Genomic DNA, 27,429 nt, shown 5'->3' on the forward strand with positions numbered 1-27,429 from the left:
GTCAGAGGGAAATTTATAATGCTAAATGCATATATCAGAAGAAAAAGAAATCTCAAATTGTATTATATAGGTAGCCATTGCAAAAGTTAGAAAAAAACCCCAGCACATTAAACTCAAAGAATGTAAAAGAAGGAAATATATTAAGAATATATTAAGAATATGTAAACAAACATATACCAGAGAAAATCAGTACTACTAATATTGATAAATATGTAGCAAAGCTGATCAAGAAGAAAGCTAGAGAAGATAAAAATCATCAATATCAAAATCCCACAGGTATTTAAAGATATGAATGAATTTATGCCAATACATTTGAAAAACTAAGGTGAAAGTATATAAATTGTATAAGAGAAAATAGAAAATCTAAATAGTCTATTTTCTATTGAAGATACTTAAACTATAATAAAAAGAAACAACAAAAACTTTCCACAAAGAAAATTCCAGGTCCAGAGGAATTAATTAATAAAATATTCCAGACACTGAAGACTCATCAACATCTTAACTAAAGTCTTCCCAAGAACAGAGAAAAAAATCTAGTTTTGTGACCAGTGTTAACACTGACCCCAACCCTATTCAGGATATTTCAAAAAAGAAAATTTAAAGTCCATTTTATCATATATGCATAGATCCAGAAATCCTCAAGAAAATAGCCCAACAAATTTAGGTTTATTCTGGGGAGGATAAATCTAAATTGCTTTTTATGTTAAAGTTCACCACATAAATAATTATTTATGTGAATAATTCACCACATTAATAGCAAAAAGAGAAACAAATATAGTAATCTTGATAGGTGCAGAAAAAGCATTTGATATAATCCAATAACTATTTTTGATAAAAAAATAAATCCCTTAGAAAACTAGAGTTCACTGGGGAACTTAATCTACAGAGAACAACACACTCTGGTAAATGATAAGAGCTTTCTCTTTACACTGAGAAGGGAAGAACAATGCTTAAATCACCATTTCTGTTCAACACTTTACTGGAAGTGTCACCCAGTGCCACCCCGCCCGCTCTCGGAAACTGGAAGATTTCAGTACCTAGAAGTGGCTCTAGATGGCGATATTATTCCTGCATCTTCGGGGAACATCTCTCCCAAGGACAGGACGTTGGCCTGTATCTTTTATGGCCACGTGCCTTCTATTTGATTTTCTACTTCTGTCAGCTCACCTGTACTACCGTTAACTCACTCTTCATCTATTTCACAAACTCCATTGAAAAGAAGATTCACAGCACCGCATGAGAAAGGCATCGGGTATTATGTTGCCAGGCAGAACATTTGCATGCAATACAACCCAGCAGCCTTACTCCCAGGAATGCCATGGGGAAAATGTTGTACCTGTGTCCCAGGAGTAATTAAAAGAAAGCTAATGGCAGCACAAATTATGGTATTTTTTTCTATTATAAAAAATAGTTTTCTTAACAGAATTGATGAATAAATTGTGGAAGATTAATACAACGAAGCATATAATCACGAAAATAAAGTAAAATAATACACGACCACCTAGATAAATTGTGTGTGCTTAATGTTGAATGCACACATATATTTATGACAGTTTTAAAACTTAAAGGAATGGTAAACACAAAGGTAGGGCAGTGATTGGTGCTGGTCTGGACAGGAAGCAGGAAGATGGGATGAGGAGGAGATACGTCATAGAAGCAAACAACATTTCATTTCTTGGTTGGGTGATAGTTTCGTGGGTGTTCATTATCTTATATTTTATAATGTATATACATTATGCATATACAGGGTGGGACGAAAGTAGCTTTAGCTGTGAGTACATGAAACACAGTTTATTCTTGAATTATTATTTGTTACCGTATTTTTCAGACCATAAGATGCACATAGGTTTTAGAGGAGGAAATAGGAAAAAAACTTGAAGCAAAAAATGTGGTAAAATATTTAATAACATAAATAACATAATATTTCACCAATGTAAGTATAAACAGAACTCAACAACCATTATTCCTCCCAGATTTGGGGGAAAAAGCAAACAAATAAACAAAAACAAGTGCATCTTATAGTCCTAAAAATATGGTAATTACTGTATTATTTTCCATATGAACAACTGTAAGCCTACTCTTGCCTCACTCTGTGTATTCTCTGTGTACACACACCAAATTACCAAGTTTTTAAAAAAGTTACAGATAATAATAAATAGAGGATGAAAGTTTTGTGGTGGTGAGTGATGATTCCTTCGCTAAGGATTATAGAAGCACCTACCTTCTTTCCATGGCTAATCAGGTGCTTTACTTTAGTTTATCTAACAGGTGAGCATCATCTAAATGCTTTAAACCTACCAGCTGTTGCTTCTTCCTTTGGCTGATAATGCGCATCCAAAAGACAGAAAAAACTTACAAGACTTGTTGAACTCTTGGCAGACCTCTGTGATCAGATTATGTTGTAGGCTATTGAACAAACACCCTATGGATGCATTTTCTGCACGTCAGACATTCAACCCGGCTCCAGCCAGCTGTGACTCTGTCCCATGAGCTGAGCGAGGAAGCCTGTGGACGTGGCAGGCATCCTGTGGCATTGCTAGAAGAGGGAATACGATTGGCTAGCAGCTTGTTTGGCTTACCCAGCACACAGAATGATCTCAGCTAGCAGATAGTAAGGTATAAAGTTCTTATCAGACTGCCCTTTCACCAGAGGACAATTGAAATCTCAACATAATGTTTCTTACATTTTAGAGCTCCCACTCACTTTGAAAACATTTCTTATAAATACAAAAGTTTTCTGGCCTTAAAATTTTATAGTATCTGAAAGCTAGGGTTCAATGATGTAATATTTGTTTGTTTTTTCTCCGACCACTGTGGATAATTTTAATCCACAGCTGCAACTGGTCCCTTGCTTTAGTCAAACATTCTACTTTGTCTTCAGGATAAATTTGCTCACATGTGACTAAATAAGCTTCAATCCCCACAGTAATTTATTTAAATTTTAACAGAAGTTACTTTTTGTAGGAAAGGCAATTTAGGAAAATCATTGGGTGTTGCTTTTGTTCAGCTAATGATCTATTGTGTAACTGATTTTGCATTGGCTAGAGAACACATCCTCAAAACAAATAAAGAATTTATTTTTCTTCTATTTCTATTTTAATTTTATTCTTTTTATACGTACTGAATATTCTGGTGGTTGCCGGTTAGGAAAGGCACCTTAGCTATCCAAGGGGAAAGTAGGTGGCTCAAGGAAACATCCTTATTTGTTTCTGAGAGTCTGTACATTCTAACTATTGTAATTAAAAATAGAGAAAAGGTCACATAGGTGTTAAAAATGTCTTGGATAGAATTAAAATTTTAGGATTTAAAAATCTCAAGCTTCTAGATAACTGGTAATTAAAATAAACTGTACCTATAACTGGGCAAACTATTTTAAACTCAACTGGCTTTACCCCAATGATAAATATTTTACAGTATTGCAGATGACTTAATATCTGCAGGGTGGATCATTGCTAAAAGTTGTAGTCACTCATTTTTTTTATTGTGTTTATTCCATTGGCAGTTAGCCCCCTTATACCGCCCCCACCCCCGCAATCACCACACTGTTGTAGTTGCTTTAAAACTTTATTGAAGATGTTACTTTCAGCTTTTGCCTATAAAAGGGTTATAGTCTTCTTTAAGAAGAAATACATCGTGTATAAGTATGATGCTAAGCAGTTAGCTGTCTCAGCTTGAGCATGTAGTACAGCTTCAGTTAGAACTCTGCCACCAGTGAAGCGAACCATTAGCTATGTAACACATACTCTCAAGTGCCCCACCGATTCAGGGTGGAGGTGATAGAGACCCTGCGGGTCTTCACAAGGGTCCCCTCAAGGATGCTTCAGACTCTCCTGATGTGCTTATGTGCTAGATGAGGAAACTAACTTCTCTTATGGACCAGCACAAAGTTCAGGGCCAAGGTGGGGTGATGGCCACAAGGTACATTAGGACAGAATATTTAAGAAATCGGCAGCGAAGCTTCATCTAGCATACTCGATATTGATCCTGTGATTTTTTGTGTGTGTGAAAGTTTCAGTCTTTTGGATTCTTTTTTTTGTACGAAGTTTTGTGATTTTGTAAAATTTACCAGAACATGCAGATCTTTAACTTTTAGGCCAGTGCTGGACTTGCACTGACAATAGTATGTGTCATCAAAGTTTATACATATTAGGTAAAAGAATGATCCTGACTTTCCTGATTCAACTGCTGAGGCAGGTCGTCCTGGGTTGGGCCCATCAGCGACACTATGCCCAGCCCAGTCACAAGCGTCTGTGTGGTCTCTCAGAACAATAAGCAGAGGTCAGATTAGCCCGAGCGTCCCTCTCCATCTACTGCTTTTGCCTAGATCTCCAGAGCAAAACCTAGATATCTCTTCCATTCCTTACTTCCAGACCCAATTTCCAAGTCCTTTGGTCTCAAAAAACACTGAGTTCCCCCTCTCAACTTCATCCCCACCCTCACCTCCCTAGGGCGGCCCCGTGGTCCCTCACGAGCAACCTTGCAGTGGCTCCTAGTTGGTCTCCCGGACTCAAGTGTTGACACCCTTTAACTCAGCAGCCCTCTGCCCTAACTGCCGTGTGCAGTACATATAAACTCTAACATGGTACTTGATCAGAGTTTCTCAGTGTTTTTGTTTTTGTCACTTGCAGGTTCAGTTTTAAATATTTTTTAGAAATCAGTTGGACATCATCAATATGGCTCCTGCTGAACTTTCTGGTTTCATCTCTTGCCGCTTTCTCTGTTGAATTTAATGCTCATCTCTACAAACCAACCTGTATTTCTGAATTCACCAGGAGCTGCCGCACTCCTGCACCTTTAGGAAAGCTCTTCTCTGCCAAGAATGCCCACCCTCTGTGAGCATCCTGCCTACCTGGCTGTGTCCTGCAAATGCTTCAAGTCTCAACCCAAGTACCACCTTCCGTGTGCAGCTGGCTGTTAGAGTTATTTCCTTTGCCCCAATTATCATATTTACCCAACATTCAACACAGGTTTATCGAGCGTATACTGTATGCCTCGCAGTATTTTAGACACCAGGGATAGAGAATTACATAAAAATATCAAAAATATCAAAATATCTCCTCCTGCTTTTGAGGAGATGAACTATACTGCAGTTGTTAATTTGCCCTCTGTCTCTCCAGTGGTCGGTATAAAATGAGAGCGGAGCCTTGGTCTTAATTTTCATTGTATCCTCTGCCCCAAGCACAGGGTCTGGCCTAGAGCAGGAACCAAACACTATTTATGACTAATCACCTTACACCAGTTTCCAAAGGATGCATTGAATCAGGGAGAAATGCAGCCAGTGTTGGGGGACAGATTCCTTTTCAAAACTGTTTCAAGTTTTCCTTTGAATGTGAAGATCATGAACAGTCCAATGACCTTGTACCCTGAAGCAATCTCTGCAGGATATTTTTTCTCTGCATTTATACTATTTTTATCTCTTCTCCTGAGGCATTCAGGTGTCATGATGCTATTTCTAGGAGTAAGTGTAACTTTCTAAGCAGGAAAGTTAATCCCAGGAAAATTGTGAGGGAAGGCTCTGACATTATGAAAACAGATGATTATTTATATCTGAGAGTATGTGAATATATGAAAGTATATTACCTTTTCCACTGAATTTGTGTTGATTCTAGTGGACAAATGAAAAGCTGGGATTCTAAGAGGATGTTAAATAATGGGATATGTTTTTGATAATTAGAATTCTGCCTACCTCCCTGGGACCATAAAAGACAAATGCTTATGTGCATCTTCTTCTGTTTGTTTTTAGCGGTCTCCCCTAGCACATTCAAACATGAGCTGGTGGCCGGTGGTACTTAAAAATAAGGTACTGAAAAAGCATACCCTGTCCCAGCGCTGAAACACACAGACACACAGACACGTAGATTGGAGGTCTGGATGGAGCCTGCGTGCGGCCCCTTGAGAGAGAGGCTGGGCCCTGGTGGTGAACATGGTTACTGTAATGCTCTCTTTCTAGGAAGACTTGCACAGGTTTGATTTGCTGCGATGATTCTAAATATCTTCAGAGCCGAAAGAGTCTCTCTTGGAGCAAAACTACTGTGGGTTTTATTGTTTTGACATTTTAGGCTGTGATGGTTCTATTCAGGGCAGAATCACCCAAAGGAAATGGCCGTGAAATCCTTTCAGTTCTCTTCCTTACTAATGTAGTTTTAGTCTGTTCAGTCCACTGAATTGCAGCTTATGAGCAAAACCATTGTAGAGCTCCTGCCATGTAAAACAAAAGCTATTGATATCCTGCCTGTGGAGTTTCTGATACAGCTTTATTTTCTTTGTGTGTTAGAAATATATATTTTTTATTCTTTGGGCTCTCTCTGTCTTATTAGGAACAAGTACACTGATTTCAAATATGGAAAGGTGCATAAAAGTGTGTCTCAGTTCACCCGGTGCCACTATCTCACAGTCATTACATGGAGAGGATCATTTCAGTGTCCTGTGACCTGAAAAAGAATTGTAAATCAGCGTTGAGTTCAGTCACTTATTTACCAATGCACCCACTTATTGAGCATCCAAGACGTGTGTGCTAGACTCTCAGGTAGCTTCTGGATATTCAGCAGTAAACAACACAGTCCCTTTCATACTCTCCTGGAGCTTACAGGGAGAAGGAAGATGCATGTAAGAAACACGAACACAAAGCCTCTCAAATAAGTAAACACCTGTTATGGTAAATGCTATGAATGAGATAAAAAGTGAAAAGATTTAGTTGATTCTAATTTGCATTGGGATAGTATAAATGCAATAGAGGAAACCTTTACTGAAACCCCCCAAGTGACCTTCTGTCACATTTAAAATTGAGTTCAAAGGGCTTCCTGACACGTACCAAGCCCTGGGTGGTTTTGTTGCCCATGTGTCCAGCCTCCATCGGCCACCTCTTCCTCCCTCCCTCATGTACTCTGTTCACATGGTCTTCTTGCTCTGGCTCACTCTTCTGAGCCTCTACCTCAGGGCCCATGCTCCCGTGCTTCCCTTTGCTTGGAGCCCTCTTCCCCGATTTTCTCACGACTGGCTTGTTGATAGACCTCAGCACAATATAGAACCTCTTCAGAAAGTCTTTCCCCGATTATCCAATTTAAATAGCCCCTCACTTCCACCTGTCATCTCACCACTGCATTACCTGCTTGATCTTTGTCATTGATCATAGAGCTATTTGATGTTTCCGGGTATGATGTGTGGGTTCCTTCACTTACTTGCTTGTTTTCCGTCTCTCTCATGGGAAGGGAGGCTGCACGTGACCCGGAGTGAGACCATGACACTGACCCCAGAACCCAGAATGGGGTTTGGCATGTGAAAGTGTTTATTTCTCTGTCTGGCACCGTCCCAGAGTCAACATGCTGATACACTTAGCCAGACCCAATCCAGGGCGTCTTGAAGTTTACTGTCCAGCTTGAATCAATAACCATGTAGGAGATTCAGCTCTGACTGATATCTGTTGAGAATTTCTTGGCCAATCACAGATAGACATTCCAAGAAGCTAAAAATCAAGTGTAGGGTTACAAGTAGGGTTCAAGTGTCCCCTCAATTAAATCCACTGAGGGGACAAACATCTCCAAAATAATCAACAGAGTTATACTTTGGTTGAGACATATATTCAAATTGTTTTTCTAAGAGAACACATATTTTCACTCCAAAACACCTGCAAATGGCCCCTTTTCAAGTTCTAGTGTGTTATCCCCAGGACAGAGAAAAAAGTGACTTAAAAGCTTAATCTTAAAATACAGGATGCTACTTTATTAAAAAAAAATTCCTGGTCTTCAACTCTCAATTAGGACAAAGTATTTCCTCTGAAAAATTACTTCATTCATTATGTAATGGTTGACATTAAAAGAGCCAACAACAAACTGATGATGCATTTTAATTGCAAAGGCATTTGTGTTTAGTGGTGGTTTCCTTAATATTATATAAAAGAAGCTAACCTACATTTGCTAACATTTTTCTGGTCATTTTTCATGTCAGCATGCCTGTGTTGGTCCTGTAACTTACTGAAATCAAAACAAAGAAACTAATTTTGGAGTCGTAATCTCCAGTTCTCTCTTATGCCTTTACCCTTTTCCTTGAGCCTGACATTGCACTGTTAGAAGATTGAAGGAGAGATAGTGAGTTAACTTCTACAAATGAAGGCAACAGTATCGAAATCACGTCAGAACAGAAAATGAAGGAGACAGGGTAATGTGTAACTTGTGGCACACATATGACTAACTGCTAGAAGGGACTTTTGGGTCTATGAAGGTTCAAGCTTACTGACTCTCCTCTTTCGAAAGGGGAATATAAATGCTCATTTGATGTCAAGTGGAGGAAGAGCTCCCCAGGGTCCCTGTGCTGAGTTTTCTACACCACAGAGAAGTCTCTGCCCAGCTGGCAGCGTGCCAGGGAGTGTCACAGTGCAGTGTCAGAGGCAGGCCTGGCCCCTGCACAGATCCCGTTCCCTTACTGGTTACACGGTGTGGCTGCCGGTGTGGCTTTGTCTTGATCAGTTGTCATTTTAGGGTGAACAGGGCTCCGGGATGAAGCACTTTTGCATGAGGTCCCTTTTGTGTTGATGGGGGAGCAGGCAGAGGAGGCTATGAGGGGAAGTTTTGAAGCAGGACAAGGTGCTGAAAGGGCTCCCCCTGTGAGAAATGTATTTGCTCATTATTAGGAATTTCAACAACTGGGCTTCATCTCATTCACTTTTTGTTTATCAAAGACTTGGTTATATAATGAAAATAAATACTTTCTTCTTACCACAAGATAGTGTGACATCTGCATTCTACTTGCAAATGTGTTTGACATAGACATACATTTTATTCTTCTTCCAAAATAAGATTTTCCCAGTCACAGCCAAGAGTGTGTTCAGGGTAAGTAAGGTGTGAAGATGATCTCTCTCCTGTCTCTCCATGTAGCGCCCTTCTCCTATCTGTGAGCTGACAAGGGAACTCATGTAAAGAAAGAGTCTTATTACTATCAGCTCAGGTTCATCGAGTTCCAGAGGGTGCTCACGCTGCCTTTTTTCTTCTTCTTCAGTACACATATGGAAGACAAACATGTCATTGGCATACTGTTTTTGGTTGCTATGACAGCTGAAGCAGATATGGGAAGTCTTTCTCGAATTTCAATATTTATAGAAATTACAAATAGAACAACCCCCACCTCAAACCCTTAAATATATACTTGAGCTCCTAAGAAAGTGGAGTCATCAGGTAAATTAACACAAACTCAGGACAGTGAATTGGATGTGATATGAAGGCCTGGCTAGGACCCTGTGTCTGCAGAGCCTGGAGCTGGACACCCCCACTGACCAAGACAAAAATGCACCCAATGTTGGTGCTAGATTGGTGAAACTCACAGGGCTCTTGGAAGAAGAAAACTCAAAATTGCCTGAAGCATTGTCTGACGACCCAGAGGACATTGGATTCCCTTGGAAAATAGGCTTCTCCTCCATATACAGCTGAAGATGACTAACAGGCAGAAATGAGAGACAAGAACTATGGGGGGGGCATTGCCCGCAGGACCCCCCTGGCTGCGAATAAGTCTACCAAGACAGGATCTACTTGGGGAGGAAAGGTGTGCCGATCTTTCAGAGGAGAAGGACCAAGAGCCTTTTCCTCAATGGCTTTTATTTCCTCAATGGTTCGTTTACACAAGAATTCAGGTAAAGCTCATTAATCATTGCCAGGAAGTAAGGATCAAACAATAGATAACAATGAACTCTGAGGACCTATTTTGAGTCAGGGTCAGATAGCTAAAGAGCTGTCTGTAAAACTTTGAGGAACAAACTTCTTGCTTGGACCCTTATCATTTCATCGAGAGCATTCTAAACAAAGCAGGTTTCACAGGATTTTACATATTCTTTCTTAGGCCTGATCACCCTGGGAACTTGCCCTTTCCAGCACAGGGCTGCACTGCCCTCTGTCATTGTTTCAGGCTTAAGTGGAGCAAGGGAAGTAAGGCAGACAAGAGATTAGGAGCTTTTCTCACAGACAATGAGGACTCAGGCTATGTCAAAGCCTAGGGGTGAGGGTCCATCACCCCCTTTTGCTGTAGCCCCCAAAGTCCTTCCTTGGAGGACTCCCACGTGATCGCTCCTGTCTTAGGTTGTTTTCCCCTTGGGGAATCTTACCCATCATTGGCTAACCGACCAAGCATTGGGGGCCAGTTATGGATGAAGTAAAAGGAGCAGAAGTGGCACTCCTGCCAGGGAGATAAGCTTTTGTCTCCTTGGTGACTTACGGTCCCAGGGTCACTCATCCAGCCTTAGCTTTGGTGGGGGGTTACAGCTTCTGAAACCAGTCAGGGTGGTTCCCAAAAATGAACAAGAGCCATAGAATGCAGTCAATAGGAGAGTTTGCATGCCTATTGTAGACATACACAAAAGAAGAGGCAGCTTCAAAAACTAACCAAAAAAGAATATATAATAATAGTAAAATTTGTAGAAACTGAAGCTTCAAAAATGCAACTAAAAGAGCAAACAACATAATCTTTGAATTGAAGAACTGATTTGAAAGTTTGATGAAAAAACAATAAAATTGAAAATAGAGATAAAGATATGAAAAATATAAAAGAGATGCTAAGATCTATAGTGGATAAATTTAAAATTCTATCAGTATTGTTAATAAAATTCTAGGAAAAAAAAAGAATAAGAGAACAGGGCAAAGGGTTTTATTAAAAAAAGTAGTGGGTCAGAACTTCCTAGAATTGAAGGCAGTTCTCAGGTTGAAGGAGTACAACGAGATCCCTCAAGAAAGAGAAAAATAAATTACGGCCAGAAAAACCACAGCACAATTGCAGAATATCAAATAAGAAGAGAAAAACTTAGCTCACTAGAGAGAAATATCAAATAAGTTATGAAGGAGGGATGATTAAACTGGCAACAGATTTCTTAGTGGCTGCAATCAAGTGGCTACAGAACAGTGAAACAATAGTTTCCATGTTCCAATGAAAATTGTCATTAACCTAGAATTCTATACAGCCAAATGATAACTTGAGAAGGAAGGAGAAATTAAAATGTTTCCTAGGGATAAGTTGGACTATTTTAGGTGCCAGCCTGTTTTTGGTGCTGACGTTCTTAATTTGGAAGATTAAGTATTGGGAGATAGATCCTGAGTAACAGGAGCAGACTGATGGACCTGATGGACTGATGCTGATCATCCATTGCTCCCTCCTTTTTGTCTGCCTCCCAGAATGAAGAGGCAGAAGGACCCTAAGACTGTGCTTGCTAGGCTCCTTACAGTTAGATTCCAGCGGTGATTTAGGTCTAATCAGATGCACTCACATAGGTTCTGGAATTGCTGGTTTTGCCGCTTCCATTGGCAAGCAGAATGGTGGACATTTCTTCCCCTCCCTGAAGTCTTTGCAGAGACCCCAGGGGCCATGAGCTGCCTTTTTGTCCATATTGAGAAACAGTGTGGAGAGCATCTGTTTTCTGGATGCAGGTTGGAGCAGTTGGTTTGGGTGTTGAGAAAATAGTAGTAGCAGGATTACAGGGATTTTCTGTTTGTGGCGCCTTCTTGTGTGTGTGATAGATGGTAGCAATGAAAAGATGGTTCTGTGGAGTGCTTCTTGAGTGCAGAAGAGGCAGCAACTCCTGGAAGAGTGCAGAATAAGTCCAGCTCTGAAGTGTGGCCACATGTGCGCTGCACTGCCTACCCAGGTCCAGATCTTTGGCCAGATCGTCTTTGGCCAGATCCTCTTTTTTTTTTTTTTTAAATATGATCTCAATCTTTTTTTTCTTTTGAGAAAAAATGTAATTCCTTTATTTGAAAAATGAAGCTGAACCTGAGAGATCTGTGAAATTAACTGCTAGAATGGGGGTTCTTTTAAAAATGTGTTGCTGCCTCTCTTCAAACAGCTGTGGCTATATACACAGAAGGAAAAGCATTTGGTCAGAAAGCAGCAAATCAGTGTTTTCCAGGACAGAATTCAGCTCCCGAAGGTCCAACGCCTCCATTTGTCTTGCTTTTATTTCTTCTGTGCGATGACATTTTTGCAGACCCAGTTCCCGCAGCGCTGAGCCCGGTCTCCTTGGGGAGCTGAGCAGGGCTGGATCTGCCAGGCACGGGCACGGCCACAGCGGGTGTGCAGGTCCCGTCCTTCTGGCAATCTCAGAGGTGGGGGGGAGGGGATGCCGAGAGCACACCCTGCTTATTAGCAAAGATGCCTGTGCACTGGAGCACAGCTCAGCTTTTCTTCCTCCAATAATTCCACTAGTTCTTGACTCATCTCTTCAAATCTTTTTCTGTCTGCTCTGTCAATCACATGTATAAGAATACCAGTGTTTTCAAAATAATTCCTGCAGCGTGGTCTGATTTTCCTCTGTCCGCCAATGCCCCACACATTCAGTTTAAAACCTTGTGATTGTACACTTTTGGTGTTAAAACCCTGTGTAGGTGTGATGTGGCTGATGTCTTCAGGTGCAAGCTGCTCCAGAAGAGTAGAATTGCCAGCGTTACCCAAGGCCAGGAGGAGGAGCCTCACCTCCTGGTCTGGTGCACTTTGCAATTTACATTAAGATCGAGAGTAAGCCCACTCCCTCCTCCTCGCTTACTCTGAAATATTTTACATGCCTGTTTTTAAAAACAGAATAACTTTAGTATCTATGTGACCCACCAAATATGAGGCAATTTGAATATAAGAGAATGTTCCATATTCCTATGCAAAGATCCTCAGATTTTTTTCTAATTTTTAAAAACATTTTCAGTTATAGTTTATATTCAGTATTATTTTGTATTAGTTTCAGGTGTGCAGCATAGTGGTTGGACAGTCATATACTTTACAAAGTGTTCCCTCTGATATTTCCAATACCTGACAGCGTATTTAATATATGTATTTTAATTTTATTTTAATTATTGTTCAAATACAATAATTAAACTATCTTTTACTCCCATTCCGGCCCACCCACCCAGCCCTCCCCACCTCCTTCCCATTTCCACCTGCCCCTAGTTTTTGTCCATGTGTCCTTTATACTTGTTTCTGTAAACCCTTCCCCTTTTCCCCTGAAATTCCCCTGAAATTCCCTCCCCTCTCCCCTGTGAACACATATTTAATATATTATTGATGATATTTCCTATCTGTACTTTACCAGTGCCTCTTTATTTGACTAACATATCCATTACCTAAACTTTTTTCACAGAAATTATAATTGTTCTAAAAAATTGTTATACTTTTATCATTTTAGGAAATCACAATGGTAATTCATTGCTATTGTTTATTCTAATTCATTGAATTACAAAAATGTAACTGAATAGCCTTTAGCTTAGATATTTGACTTTATATCTCAAGAAAAACAACTTGCTGAATTCTTAACACAATTTTATAGATGGTTTCAAACTTAAGACCTCACCCTACTTTAGCCAAATCTACCTTGTCCTGTCTTTTTATAAGTATCAATGAAGTGTCATCTTTGGAAAGAATAATTTTCCTCAAGTTTCAAATATGTAAATCCCTAATCCTTTCAAGGCATTTTCCTAATGACCCATAAGGAAACTACCTTTCATAATACCATGTTAGGAGAATTCTGTTAGCAGACCAATTCCAGGAGAACTTGTAGCTTTCTCAGGGAATTCTCAGGAGTTATATTTGGGGCACTTGCTGCAGTAATGTACTACTACTTCTTTTTTATTTTTAATGAAATGAGCAGGCAAAAGAGTGATCTGACCTGGTACATAGTATTAGGGCAGCAGGGAGGCACTGCTTGGCTCGGATTACCACTTAGCCCAGGAGACACACTGTTGCTTCTTGTGCAGGTACAAGATGTATCCTGTACTAGCTGATACAGTGCCTCTCACAGAGTGAGTAGACAACATTAGTGCTTTCTCTCTAATGCAGAGAAATTTCAGGAGCAACACTCATCTCTAGGTCAATGTGGTCGACCATTGATGTATGGGGCTTTATTTCATTTTATGCCAAGAATGCAATAACATTGTGAAAATAAAGAAAATTGTGGTATCTGGTTTCATCTTTGTATTTTAATCAATTTTTAAAGCCATGGCCTTTTTTTTCTCCCCTGTGTGGATAAAGTTGTAGAGTTTGCTGTGTACACACACAGATTCCTCTAAAAGCTGGGCATTATCTTAGACCGTAAGAATTTTAACATATGAAACTAAATTAGGTATCTTTAATGCATTTGTGAAACGTAATTAAATTGGTACAGTGTTTTGACATCTTTCTCCTCCTTGATTAAATTAAAACTATTTTTTAATAAACCTAAAAAAACCCCAAATGATGCAAGAGAATGGAAATGGTGAATTTGTACAATGGTTACATTAAGTCTAGATTTATAAAGTGTTTTATTATTTAAAAGTTATCTTAAAATATACTAGTAAAGAAATCTGGGTTATATGATAGAATATAAAAAAATTTCAACAAAATAATTATGTTTGCTGTTACTATTACTCCAAGTAAATACTGCACTGAACATCCACAAAAGTCCTTCTTCCCCTGAAAAACCACACCACCCCCAGCACTGCCACGGCCAAGGTCACAGAATACGACCCTCTTCTTCACTGCTTCCACTGCACCAGTAAAGCCTGAAAGCAAAATATCCTTACACTACCTTCCTTAAGTTTCTGTTTCCTGTAAATACCAGGTTGCTTGTTTGTGTGGATTGTGTTTCATAAATCTTCAGGATCTGTGGAAGAAGAATTGACTTTCTTTTTTATTTTATTTTGTTTTTTTACTATTGACACTATTACAGATTTCCCCATTTCCTCCCCTTTGCTGCCCTTCAGCCAGCCCCCAGCCCCTCCCCCCTCCCCACCTGTTGCCTTCACCACACTGTTGTCTGTGCCCATGGGCTGTGCACATGTGCTCTTTGGCTAATCTCTTCCACTCCCCTGAAGGATTACTGCACATGGAGGCCTCGACCTGCAATATATTTCTTTAAATTCTACTCTATGCTGAAAATTTAACGATCCTTCCCTGAAAACAGGCCACAAACATCATACCAAAGGGAAGGCCTTAAAATGTTTCAATTTTATGAAATTTGTGACATTCAATCTTTTTAAATTAAAATAGTTAATTTTCATAACACCTGTCAAAGCTGTGAAAGGTATAAATTTACAGTGACTGTAGTACTGGCCCCAGGTAGTTTTAAATATTAGTCTTCAATGACAGTTGTGTGAATCTTGGTCTTACTATCAGGACATTGGGCTCTAACTCCAGCTCTACTAACAATAGTTAGTTACGAACTTCAATTTCCTAACTGCAGGATGAGAGGTTCCGACTAGACCAGATTATCTCCATATCTTCTTAGTTCATAGCAGCAGCCCACTGGAATACATGAGTCTGCACTGAGCACATTCCTTTCTACTTCCGATTCTTTCTTCCATATAAACTCCATGGTCCCAAACTTTTCTTGTTTTCCTTGATGCCTCTATTGCTTCTCTATCTCATTTGCACACCTCCCGACCCCCTGCCCCCTGGCCCTCTAAATCTTGATATTTCCCACCATTCATGGTGTTACACTTCGGTTTCACTTTCTATGTACTCTCCTTTTGCGGTCTCATGAGCTTCAGACTCCTCTAGCTTTCCAAGTGTTTATCTGACTGCCTGCTGCACTTCTTAGTTATGGCAGCATAAATCAGCATGGACAAAATGAATTTACCATCTTCCACTCTTAATCCTCCCATTTGTTAATGTCACCACCATTCACTGGTCACACCTGTATTTAGCCCAGAGTCCCTCCTTTCATTCACCATTCCCACCCAATCAATCAGCTCTTGACCATTGAACTTTTTTCCTCCCTCCTGCAGGATCCCTCAAATAAAGAACGGTCCCAGCCTCCTTCTGCTGACCTTGGCCAGGGTCCTGCTGTAGCAGGCAATTCTGACCATCTCTCTCCTGCGTTTGAAAGCTTTCACGGACTTCTCATGAACTACAGTGTGGTACTGTGTGTGCAGTCTGTAGAACCTTAGCGATATTTTAAAATCCTGGTGAATGTTTGCAGCTACAGAGGACACTGCGCTGAATTTGAAGATCCAAGAACAGTTATGACATCTTATTTTCAAGCTTCCTATCATAATGCACAAAAACTGCTTCAATAAATTTTAATAAAAATATATATTGTATTAATTATATGAAAATGGAAATTCTAACAATAAAACTTAAAAAATTTAACCACCTGGAAAATGTAAAATGTATCTTAAATTATTCTTGTGTGAAATACAATATTTAAACTGATACTGCCAAATATCTAGATAATGAAAATGAAAATTCTAGATATCAAAACTTATGTGACTGATCTAAAATGATATTCATAGAAAAATTAATAGTCCTAATCACATCTACCTCCTAAAAGACATAGAATAAAATATTTAATTAAGCACTTAATCATATTTGAAATAAAAAGGATTACAGTGATTGAAATAAGTGTAAAAGTTAGATAAATAATAGAATTGATAAATAGAACCAAGGACTGGTACTTTAAAATAATAATAACAATAAAATAGAAAACCACACAGCAGCATGACCATACTCTACTAAAACCATATGCAAAGTTATTGAATTGGAAGAGTCAATATTTGAAAGATATTGATTGTCCCTGAATTTAATGTACAAATTCAGGTGCTGTCCACTGAAAATACAAATAAGTGTGTTGTTTATTTGCTTGGAACTTGATAGATTTATCCTAAATTCATCCTGAAATGTGAATATAAGAATTGCTTGGAATAACCTAAACTAGGAGAGTAACAATAGTGAATAAGCTAAACAATTTTAAGATATGTAAAACATAGCAATTACAACTCTATGGTCCTACCACAAAAATGTAATTCCATGACTCAGAGACTGAGTCGAGTACCTGTTGAAATTTGGCATACATTAACAACATCTCAGAACACTGAAGAAAAGGAGAATTATTTGACAAATGCTGCTGAAATAACTTATGAGGTGTTTGGAAAACTAATGTAGTTATATCTTCATCCCTTACTCAAAAATTGAGTCCATATGGACTAAAAATTTAAATATAAAACATAAAAACAAAAGTGCTAGAAAAAAATCATGCAGACTAAAAAATAATTATCTTGAGAATGTGACCAAAATCTATCTGTTAAAATGGAGTGTTTAATACTTACTCTAGAAATTAAATGTATGGTAACCATCAACAAAACCAGAATAAAAAGTAAACTAGGAAAAATATTTAGCAATAATTACACCACAGGCAAAGGGCTTAATTCTTTTAAAATACAAAGAAATTCTACAGTTCATAACTTTAAATCCTAAGACTTCCTAGAAAAATTGTGAAGAGTGAACAAGAAGCTCACAAGAAAGGCAATATGAGGAGTCAATATGAATAGAACTAATCTATCAATTCTGCCCCCAAATTAATGCGAATGTAGATGAATTTAGATGCTTACACATCATTTTAATCACATCACATTGGGCATCACAAGAAAAATCAGTTTCTTAACTATTGGCAACTGTATGGAAAATTTGATAGCAGGGTTAAAATTGAGTTACAACATTTTGCAGAGCATTATGGCAGTTTCCGTCAAAATTTAAAATGTGTATCTATTTTATGATACAATAATTCTACTATGGATATGCCTGGTAAACATATACATACAAGTTCATAAAATATATGTGTAGAGATATTCATGGCAGCATTTTCTTTTAGTGACAAATTCCAGGAATCTCTAAGACCATGTATACGTATGTGTAAGACAGAAAGAAATTAAGATTGGAAGAACAAGAGAACAAATAAGCCATGGAATAAGCCAATGTAATTTGCTACTCTGCCTTTTGAACAAGTAAATTGTGTAAGAATGGACCCTTCTGGCCTTGCTGGATTGCGCAGTGAATTTTCTGAGTTCGCCTGAGTGAATAGTAAGCCAGTCACACAGCTGAGGCTGCAGAATCCAGTAAAATCACACAAAAGCCAAGGAAAGTTATATTTTCTTGTTCTCATTTATGATCTTGAAATATCTTTTTAGGAGGATAAATCCATTCCACAGAGCATTGAAGTGAAGCAGTGATCGGGCATTTAGAATTTTTGCAACAACTATGGAAAAGAGGTCCATGTTTGTAGAAAAAGGCACAGTGGACGGAGCCTGGAAAAATCCCCTCTGCATACAAGTGTCAGACACCAAGGTGCCTCCAATCCTCCCCCATGGTAACATGCACACAAGTTTACTGGAATATTTTGTGAGATTTAATTTTATATACATTTTCTTACCACACATTTAAGAAATAGATCAGATTTCCATATTAAAGTTGATGGTCTTATTATGCAGACAACATGTGTATGTGCTTTTGAATTTCAGAGCTGAGGTCTTCAACAGGCAGCATGACAAGATGGTACAAGTGAAGAAACACAATTCTAGAGGGCTTTTGTTGTGTCAGGAAAGAGAAAGGAAGAAGATTGTGGACAATATCTCAGCTGACAATTGGAGCGTTCTAGACATGCCCAACTTTCCTAACTCCTCGGAATCTGTCCCGTGGGGAGCTTCCACTGGGCATTTCCGGGCCGCATCAGGCTCCTTTGCTGCCTCGCTTTATGCCAGACATTCTCACCTTAGGAAATAAACTGTGGACCCACCCTCCTCAGGCCAGTCTACGGGTCATGGCAAAACCCGTAGGAATCCGTACTCAGAATCATCCGAGTACTGCAAATGATTACTTAACAGCCTATTGGGAAACATTTCAGTTTCTTGGTTGCAAAAAGGTCTTCAAAAGTAACAGGGCAAATAGTTCTAGGTCTCTGTGACCCAAAATGTCGAATGAAGTCGAAGAATTATTAGAATATCTTAGAGAAACCTGAGGCCATTCAGCCTAATGATTTAGCAATGATGTCTCTGTCACTGGGTTAGAGAAACATGTGGCTTCTGGATTAGTATTTATTCAGCGACATTCACTGATGTTGGTAGTGCTGGCTGTGGGACTTCTTCTGTGTCCTGCGTATTCTAAGGCAACAGTTTAAATACTCCAAAAGCAGGTGTAGTTTCTGATGTGTTCAACTTTTAGAAAATTAAATAAGGTCCAAACAACAAAGTAAAAAGGTAATGAAAACCCAGTAACCGAAAAGCAGACATCACACTGAGCATTCAATTGGTACCTATGAGGTATAAGATAAATAGTAATTTTCTTTCCTGTTTCAGATTTTAAAAACCCATAAGTGGTAAAGTATAGTCAGTTCAGAGGAAAATGCAAGGGGGAAAAAAAGAGGAGCCCCAGTTTTTTTAAATTACATTTTTAAACATGAAGACAATCACAATTAAACCCGTAGTGACCTCTGGTGGTCAAATTAAAAATGTATTTATTCAGGTGAATTAAATGATTAATATACACTAATAAGTAAAGGTAAGGCAACCAAATGTCTCATTCTGTGTGACTATTAATGAGTAGAATTTCATTGCATTTTATGAATATACCATAATTTTTTTATCTTTTCCCCTGTTCATGGACATGGGATTATTTCTGCTTTTCAGCTACTATGAACAATTTTGTACAAGACTTTCTATGGGTATGTGCATTCATCCCTTTCAGGTATATACTGAGGAGCTGTTATGAAATGATCCAGGAGTGGGGCTAAGTGAGCATGTCTTTTTACGAACAAAGTTGAAAGCTTCCCCCATTCCTTTTTCTGTTTATAATAAACATTTTTACTATCGCCTCAGACACATAAAACAATCTCCAAAAATAGTACAGCTGACCCTTGAACAACAGGGGCCCACTTACACACCACTGTTTTTTCAGTAAGTGCCTCACGGGTTTTGATCTGAGGCTGGGACTGCATGAATGCAGAGGGCTGACTGTGTGCCTCCACCCAGGGGTGTCCAACCCTCAGCCCAGGATGGCCATGAATGAGGCCCAACACAAAATCACGAATTCACTTACTTTTTTTTTTTTTGCTCATCAGTTTTCATTAGTGTTTGTGCGTTTAATGTGTGGCCGAAGGAAGACAAGTCTTCTTCTTTCAGTGTGGCCCAGAGATGCCAAAAGTTTGGACATCCCATCATTTCATATGGAGACCTGAGTATTCATCGATTTTGGTATCCACAGGGGGTCCTAGAATCAATCAGTCAATCCCCCACAGATACAGAATGACAACTAACTGTGGAGTTAAGTTTTGGGGAGTCAGATTTTTGACTGTATATAACCTCAAACTCCTGCATTGTTTAAGGGTCACTGTATTACCAAATTGTGTAACCAAGAGTTTAAACTCAAAATCTTTTTATGGGTGAAGAACTAAATATCAAATAAATGATTTATTATATTATATGTGGGGTTCAACACCTATATAAATTTATGTGTCAAATCACCTGGGCCACAGTGTGCGCAGGTATCTGGTTACACCTTATTCTGGGTGTGTCTATTAGGGTGTTTCCTGATGAGATTAACATTTGAATAGGTAGACTGAGTAAAACAGTAGTCCTCCCCAATGTGGGTGGGCCCCACCTAATCCCCTGAAGGCCTGAAGAGAAGGAAAAGGCTGAGTAAGGGAGAATTCACTCTCTGCCCATCTGTGAGTTGGACAAGGGTCTTTTCTGGCCCTTGGAGGACCTGGACTTGGACTAAAACTTGGAGCATTGGCTCTCCCGGTTCTTGGGCCTTCGAACTCAGACCGGAATCTACACCATCAACCTTCTGCTCCTCAGGCTTTTGGACTCAGGCTGCCACTACACCGAGGAGCTCTCCCAGGTCTCCAGCCGGCCAGCTGCAGGCGTCGGGACTTCTTAGCCTCCACAGCCGCGTGAGTCAATGATTTATAATACATCTCTCTATAAATATATAAGTATAAAGGTCACTCCAGCATCAATATAAACAAATAACAAGGAAGTCACAGCACACATACTGAAATTCTGTTTTATTTTATTTTTCACTTTTCCCAGGATCTTTAAAAAGATGGAAGTATAACCGTTTTCCAGAGAGACAGTTTGTCTTTACTGTGAGAAAAAATGACATGAGTTCCCCTGTGAGGACTTCAGCAGCTGGAAAGCAACTGAATTCACTCTGATGTCCTCTGTTGGCTAGAAGAATCTTACTGTCAATAGCAAGATACTTAAAGAATGTTATAAATTTTCTTATCTAATTTCTGTCAGACCTTTTTCTACCCAGAGATGGCTTCCTGGAATGCTTTACTCAACATTCCAGGTATTTGGTTCTTTTTCTTCTTAAACAAAAAAATCCGACGACACACTGTATTGTATTCATAGAGGAAGAGGAGTATGCCCCACCCCGTATTCCCTAAAGATGAAAGGCTCAGTTCTGTTCAGGCAAAAAAAACCACTTTTTAAAACCTTCACAACATGTATTTTCTACTTGTGTTGCTTTGCGGTTTCGCCACATCTTTATCTTAGCAGCAGTATTGCCAGTGCTGATGGTCATGGGTGCATTCGTGGATTTTATTCTGTTCTGCGTCTCAAATGCTGATGGAGTTAGAAATACCTGTATTCGTTTCCTAGGGATGTCACAGTAAGTTACACAAATTTGATGGCTTACAGCAGAGAGCTATTTTCTCACAGTGACAGCAGCTAAAAGCTTGCAATGAGCAGGCTTGGTTCTTTCCGGGGGATCTGAGGGAAAGTCCCTTTCCGAGCCTGCCTCCTAGATCGCAGCGGCTTTACCGCAGTCCTCGGCCTTGACTCGTAGTTCTGTTGCTCAGGTCTCTGCCTCTATTTTCCTGTGGCTCCCTTCTTGGCATTTCTGACTTTGTATGCAGTCCCTCAGAAGTATACAGAATGGTATTAATAGTAGATTTGACACTGAAGAAGGAAAGTGAACTTGAAGACAAAACATAGACACTACTGAAAATAAAACAGAGACTAGAACTGAATAAAGATGAGCAGAGAATCTACGACACGTAGGTTCCAGAAGGAACTTTTATATATATAAAAGTTCCAGAAGAAGGGGAAGGGGGTGGGAATTAAGAGCATGTTAAGGAACTAAATGAAACAGAATAAATAATGTAAGAACACAAATCAATAAATAAAAGGTAAAAACGCAGCAAAAACAAGGAAACCTAGAGCTAATTTGTTGAATAGATCAACAAAATTGATAAACTGTTAGCTACAATGTTCAGGCAAAGAAAGAGAAGAAACAAATCACCAATGTTGGAAATGAGAAAGACATCACCACAAATTCTGCAGATATGAAAGGGAGAATGAAGAAATATTATAAACAAGGTTATGCCAATAATTTCTGCAATGTACACAAATCTAGCAAATTCCCTGAATGACATAAATTAAGAAAGCTCATTCAGCCCTGGCTGGTGTGGCTCAGGGCACTGAGTGCGAGCCTGGGAACTAAAGATTGCTGGTTCTATTCCCAGTCAGGGACATGCCTAGGTTCATGGGTCCCCAGCGGGGGACACGTGAGAGGCAAACACACATTGATGTTTTTCTCCCCCTTTCTCCTTCCCTTCTCCTCTCTAAAAATAAATAAATAAAATCTTTTTTTTAAAAAAGAGAGCTCATTCAGAAAGAAACAGATAACCTAAATCACTTTGTTTAAAAAAAATGAGGCCTACATAGCTTCAGTTTTGAATTCTACCAAACATTTAAGGAAGAATAATATCAAGGTTTAAGAAACTTTTTGGAGCCAGCACTACCCTGATATTACAATCCAATATCACTTATGAGCGCAAAAGCAAAATTTTTTTCCTAGCTGCTTTTATTTATTTATTTATTTATATTTTAATCGTTGTTCAAGTACAGTTTTCTGCCTTTTACTCCCATCCCAGCCCACCCACCCATCCCTCCCCATCTCCCTCCCATTTCTACCCCCCTAGTTTTTGTCCATGTGTCTTTATACTTGTTCCTGTAAACCCTTCCCCTTTTCCCCTGAAATTCCCTCCCTTCTTCTCTCTGGTCATTGTCAGCCTGTTCTCTATTTCAGTGTCTTTGGTTATATTTTGCTTGTTTGTTTGTTTTGTTGTTTAGATTCCTGTTAAAGGTGAGATCATATGGTATTTTTCTTTCACTGCCTGGCTCATTTCACTTTAGCATAATGCTTTCCAGCTCCATCCACGCTGTTGCAAAGGGTAGGAGCTCCTTCTTTCTTTCCACTGCATAGAGTTCCATTGTGTAAATGTACCATAGTTTTTTGATCCATTCATTTACTGATGGGCACCTAGGTTGCTTCCAGCACTTGGCTATTGTAAATTGTGCTGCTATGAACATTGGGGTGCATCAGTTCTTTTGTATTGGTGTTTTAGTGTTCTTAGGATAGAGTCCCAGCAATGGAATTGCTGGGTCAAAAGGCAGATCCATTTTTAGTTTTCTGAGGAAGTTCCATACTGTTTTCCATAGTGGCTGTACCAATCTGCAATCCCACCAACAGTGCACTAGGGTTCCCTTTTTTCCAAAACCTCTCCAACACTTGTTGTTTGTTGCTTTGTTTATGATGGCCATTCTGACTGGTGTGAAGTGGTATCTCATTGTGGTTTTAATTTGCATCTCTCTGATAGCTAGCGATACTGAGCATCTTTTCATGTGTCTCTGGTTCCTCTGTGTGCCCTTAGAGAAGTGTCTGTTCAAGTCCTTTGCCCATGTTTTAACTGGGTTCAAACGCAAAATATTTTAGTTAAATTTTAGGAAATTAAATCCAACAATATAAGCTAATTATATATCATAACCAGGAGGAAAGAAACCACTTAATATTTTATGTGTAATTCAGTGAATTTCTAAGGACCAGTTTTTAAAGAATCAATGGCTAATTAATTTTGGACTGTAACTTTAAGATATTCTTCATGAAACAAAAGTTTTTTGCTTTTTAAAAAATTACATGCCATGTGCTGTGCTAGCTTCTTGAGATATAAAGGTGAATAAAACACCTTCTACTCTCAAGGAGCTCACAATAAATTTGTCACATGCATATAAAGCCAATATAATTCTCAAATAAGTTTGGAAGAAAGAGAAACAATACAGCCTTTTCTGTTGGAAAAAAATTATTTGAGGTGAGTTTTATAAATCAATATTTATGGGGTATGTGAAAGACAGGTTTATAACCTTTTTAATTATGTAAGGTATGGATGAGTTAGAAACAGTGCTTTTGAGCACCTTGTTGGTTAAGAGGAATGAAAACAGGCAGGCGGCGTCTCAGGAGCACCTGTGAGGCATCAGCACTTCTAGGTTCTGATTTACAGCCCGCTGTCTTGTCTCTCTCTCCAGCTCATTCCCAGCGATTTATTTCACTAGGTCTTGGAAAAATCTCCATTTAGAAATTGGAATGTTTGTTTGTTTTCATGGACCCTTGTCAAGATGAATTGTGTTAGAGATTTTATTACTGGAGAAGGAGTAATTATTCCGCAGGGTCTGAAGGAAAAACAGCCTTGGCCACTGATCTCCTGGAGATGTTTCAACATGTGCAAGTTAAGTGGTCTGAGCCAAAAGAGGGAGTGTGATCCACAGCTATTATTATTTTCCCCCAAAATTCCATGTAAAAGATTGGTTTAAATATTTCATTTTTCTCTTAAAAATTCTTCATAAAATTAAATGGATACAGAAATAAGAGGACATTTGAGAACTCAAGGGAAATGCTGTATTAATTTCTTAAAGCTCATTAGGGGCTAGAGATGTTTGTTCTGATAGGAGGAAATTCCCATAACGAGGATGCCAGCCTCATTGGGCTACTGCCTCTCTCCTTAACGCATCACCGTCTCCGTGTACAGAGGCAGAAAGCCAAGCCAGAGAAAGTTAAAATAAACACAAGAATTTAATCATATTAGACAAGGGAAAATAAAACCTCAACACTTCAAAAGAGACAGACATTAACTTCCTAAGGTAAGCAAAAAGCAGAGGTTTGGCAATTGACTGTTCAGACAGACTCCCCGGTTTATAGACGAGACATCTGATACTGGGACTCAGAAACTTAGCCGAAGCCAACCCAGTACAATGAGGCGGAGGGGGGATTTAAACCCTCACAGGTGACCTCCATCCACAGTGTGTATGCTTCAGCAGAATGCTGTGCTGTCTCTTCTGCACAACGAAGTGCTGGACTGTCAGGTGGGGTGGGTGAAGCACACACCGCACCAGGGGTCATACTGTTTTGAAAGTTTGGGAACCATTGTGATGAACATTGTACAAACAGTTTCATTTCAGTTTTCTTAAAGAAATAAAACCAGCATGTCCGTCATTTTCCATTGCCTAGTAGAAGCCGCCAGTGAAAACAGGAAGAAAACCTCTGGTTAAAAGAAAGATTTTAGAAAAGATTTTTTTTAGGAAACACACACATACACATATCTCCCAAAGAGTGTTTGGTCTCTTGGGACTCTCTCTGATAAACTACAACCTCATTTTCAGTACCTCTAGAATTTCTCCCAAATTTGGAACAGTACATACATAGTGTGTGTGTTTATATGTCCTTGCACATTAGGTATCGGTATTATACTCTCAATGATGAGAAATTTTTGTTCTGTGAAGATGAATTTTTATCCGGGGATAATGAAAAGCATTTTGAGCTAAGTAAGATGGGTGAGTGATGTAGAGTGGGGCAATATTAATTTGAAGTAAAAATAAGTTTGGGCTAAAAATAATGAAATGGCCTTTTTAACATTCAGCTACCAATGCTGACATTTACTTTTTCTAGCAAAGGATGCGGGTATCTTTGGAATCTAATTCCACTGTGAGCCAAGTCTTCTCCCCTCACCAACCCCACCCCTTTCTCTGCCTCTTTTCTGCTGCCCTTCATTAACGAGTATAATATCCTGGAGATTCGGACGTACACGGAATTCTTTCTGTATGAACTCCGCGCTGTTTTCTGACTTGTGCAACACTATAAACACATATTGTGCTGAAGAAGCACCCTTAGATGTAATGCTGTAAGAATGGAGACATTTCAGTCACCCCGTACTTGACTGAAAATCAGTTTTTCTTCATTCCCACACTTGTGAAAACTATAATTTACCCACTCCAAGATGAGTTGAGATCCATTTGCTGTATGAAAATGAGCTCTGTTCTCAGAATAATCTGACTAGGGTCCGGTAGAGGCGTTGTCTTAACCACTGCTGCCACCTGCTGGTCGTGTGATTCTTAGATTTTAGAAAAAGCAGTGCATAATGCTCCCGTCAAGATGATGCAAAATGCAAATACCATTAATAGGTAGTTTTTCTGACCCTGAATAATAAAAAAAGAATAACTGTAATTAAAAACTTCTAAATCAAACATATAAAAAGCACATACTCTCGAGATTACTAGGGACCTATCTTCTCTTTCTACACACACATACATACATGTTATTTTATATATATACATGCTATTTTATATATATATACACACACATGCTATTTCTATAAGTAATCATCCAGATTCCTTTGAAAACCTACAAGAGCTTTATCAGTCCAGCCATTCAATAAACACAGGTGGACTCCTACTGTGCATCAGTGTGAGCTGGGGTTAAAATATGCAAAAGTGAGGACAAACTGTGCCCTTATTAAGCTAATCATATAGTATGGGAGTTAACATAATCACAGAAAATAATCACAGAAAAGAATGTTACAAAGTGAGTGGGACACTGGTAAACAAGTAATTTGACTGTGTTATAAAAGAATCTTCACCAGGTGGTTTGGAGGGCGGGAAGTTGAACTCTAAGTGTCCATGAACTGGGTGGGGCAAGAGAGCAGCAGGTGCAAATCTCTGTTGTAAGAGAAAGCAGGATACTTGCCAGGTGAGGAAAGAAGGTCAGTGTGACTAGAGCAATGAGAGTTAGGTAGAGCAAGGTGAGGTTGGAAGGCAGGGACCCAATAGGACATGTTCTGCTTTGGGGTTTTATGTTTCCAAGCAATGGAGAGACCTTAAAGGAACAGATACAACTAGATATGGAAAGACTGGATTTGGATTTGAAGAAGCCCACAGTTTTTGACAGTGGTGAAGAGATTGGAGGGGACCAGATTTATGAATGGAGACCAATAAGAAGGTGACAGCAGTCCTCCTGGGGAGAGATGAACACCTCAGATGAATAAATGAGAATGAATACATAAATAAATAAATAGAGCTGAATAAAGAAATTCAGTCTAAAGAGTGAGAAAGAAACAGAGACTAGGTCTGGCTTGTCCAGCTCTGTATGTGACCGGGGCCCTGGCACAGAGATGGAAAACTCCGAGAACCGCTTTCCAAATGGGAACAGTCCATCTTTAAAGAGACAAAGAATACTTCCCTGTATTAACTAAAAATATTTTATTTCCTTCAAGTTCTATCTCTAGGGGTACAAACAGATCAATTTCTAATCTCTGTCCTACAAGAAAAACCCTTAAACATGGAAAAGTAACTGCCTTATATCCCTGAAGCATCCTTTTCCTGGTCAATATTTCAGCTCCTTCGACCATTTTCTCCTGCAGAGCCATCTCAAGCTCCCTCATTCTTCTGGCTGTTTCCCTCTGAGTGACTGACTGCCAGGTCGTCAGTCACCAAAAGGGAAGATGTGAACATCACAATGTAAAACAAGATTAGCTCCTCTCTAATTTTAGATAGATGATCTAAAATTACATGGAAAGCTCCCGACAGTCAGATTATATAATACTATTATTAGCTC

The 27,429-nt window shown here is 39.1% G+C and overlaps 1 protein-coding gene and 1 pseudogene across 2 annotated transcripts in view; both read right to left on the bottom strand.

Annotated features, from left to right (window-relative positions):
* Positions 1 to 11,905: 11,905 nt before the first annotated feature.
* LOC114503591 lies at positions 11,906 to 21,604 on the bottom strand (annotated as a pseudogene).
* Positions 21,605 to 23,678: 2,074 nt separating this feature from the next.
* The window catches only part of TMEM144 (transmembrane protein 144), a 32,114-nt gene continuing 28,363 nt past the window's right edge, over positions 23,679 to 27,429 (bottom strand). For both annotated transcript variants that reach the window (XM_036031962.1, XM_028520893.2), the window contains exon 12: positions 23,679 to 26,015. In XM_036031962.1, coding sequence (XP_035887855.1) covers positions 25,932 to 26,015 — 84 coding nt within the window. In that variant the 3' untranslated portion in view covers positions 23,679 to 25,931. The remainder of the gene's footprint in view (positions 26,016 to 27,429) is intronic.

The sequence above is a fragment of the Phyllostomus discolor genome, chromosome 8 (genome assembly GCF_004126475.2).
Source record: "Phyllostomus discolor isolate MPI-MPIP mPhyDis1 chromosome 8, mPhyDis1.pri.v3, whole genome shotgun sequence".
In the NCBI taxonomy this organism is placed as follows: Eukaryota; Metazoa; Chordata; class Mammalia; order Chiroptera; family Phyllostomidae; genus Phyllostomus; species Phyllostomus discolor.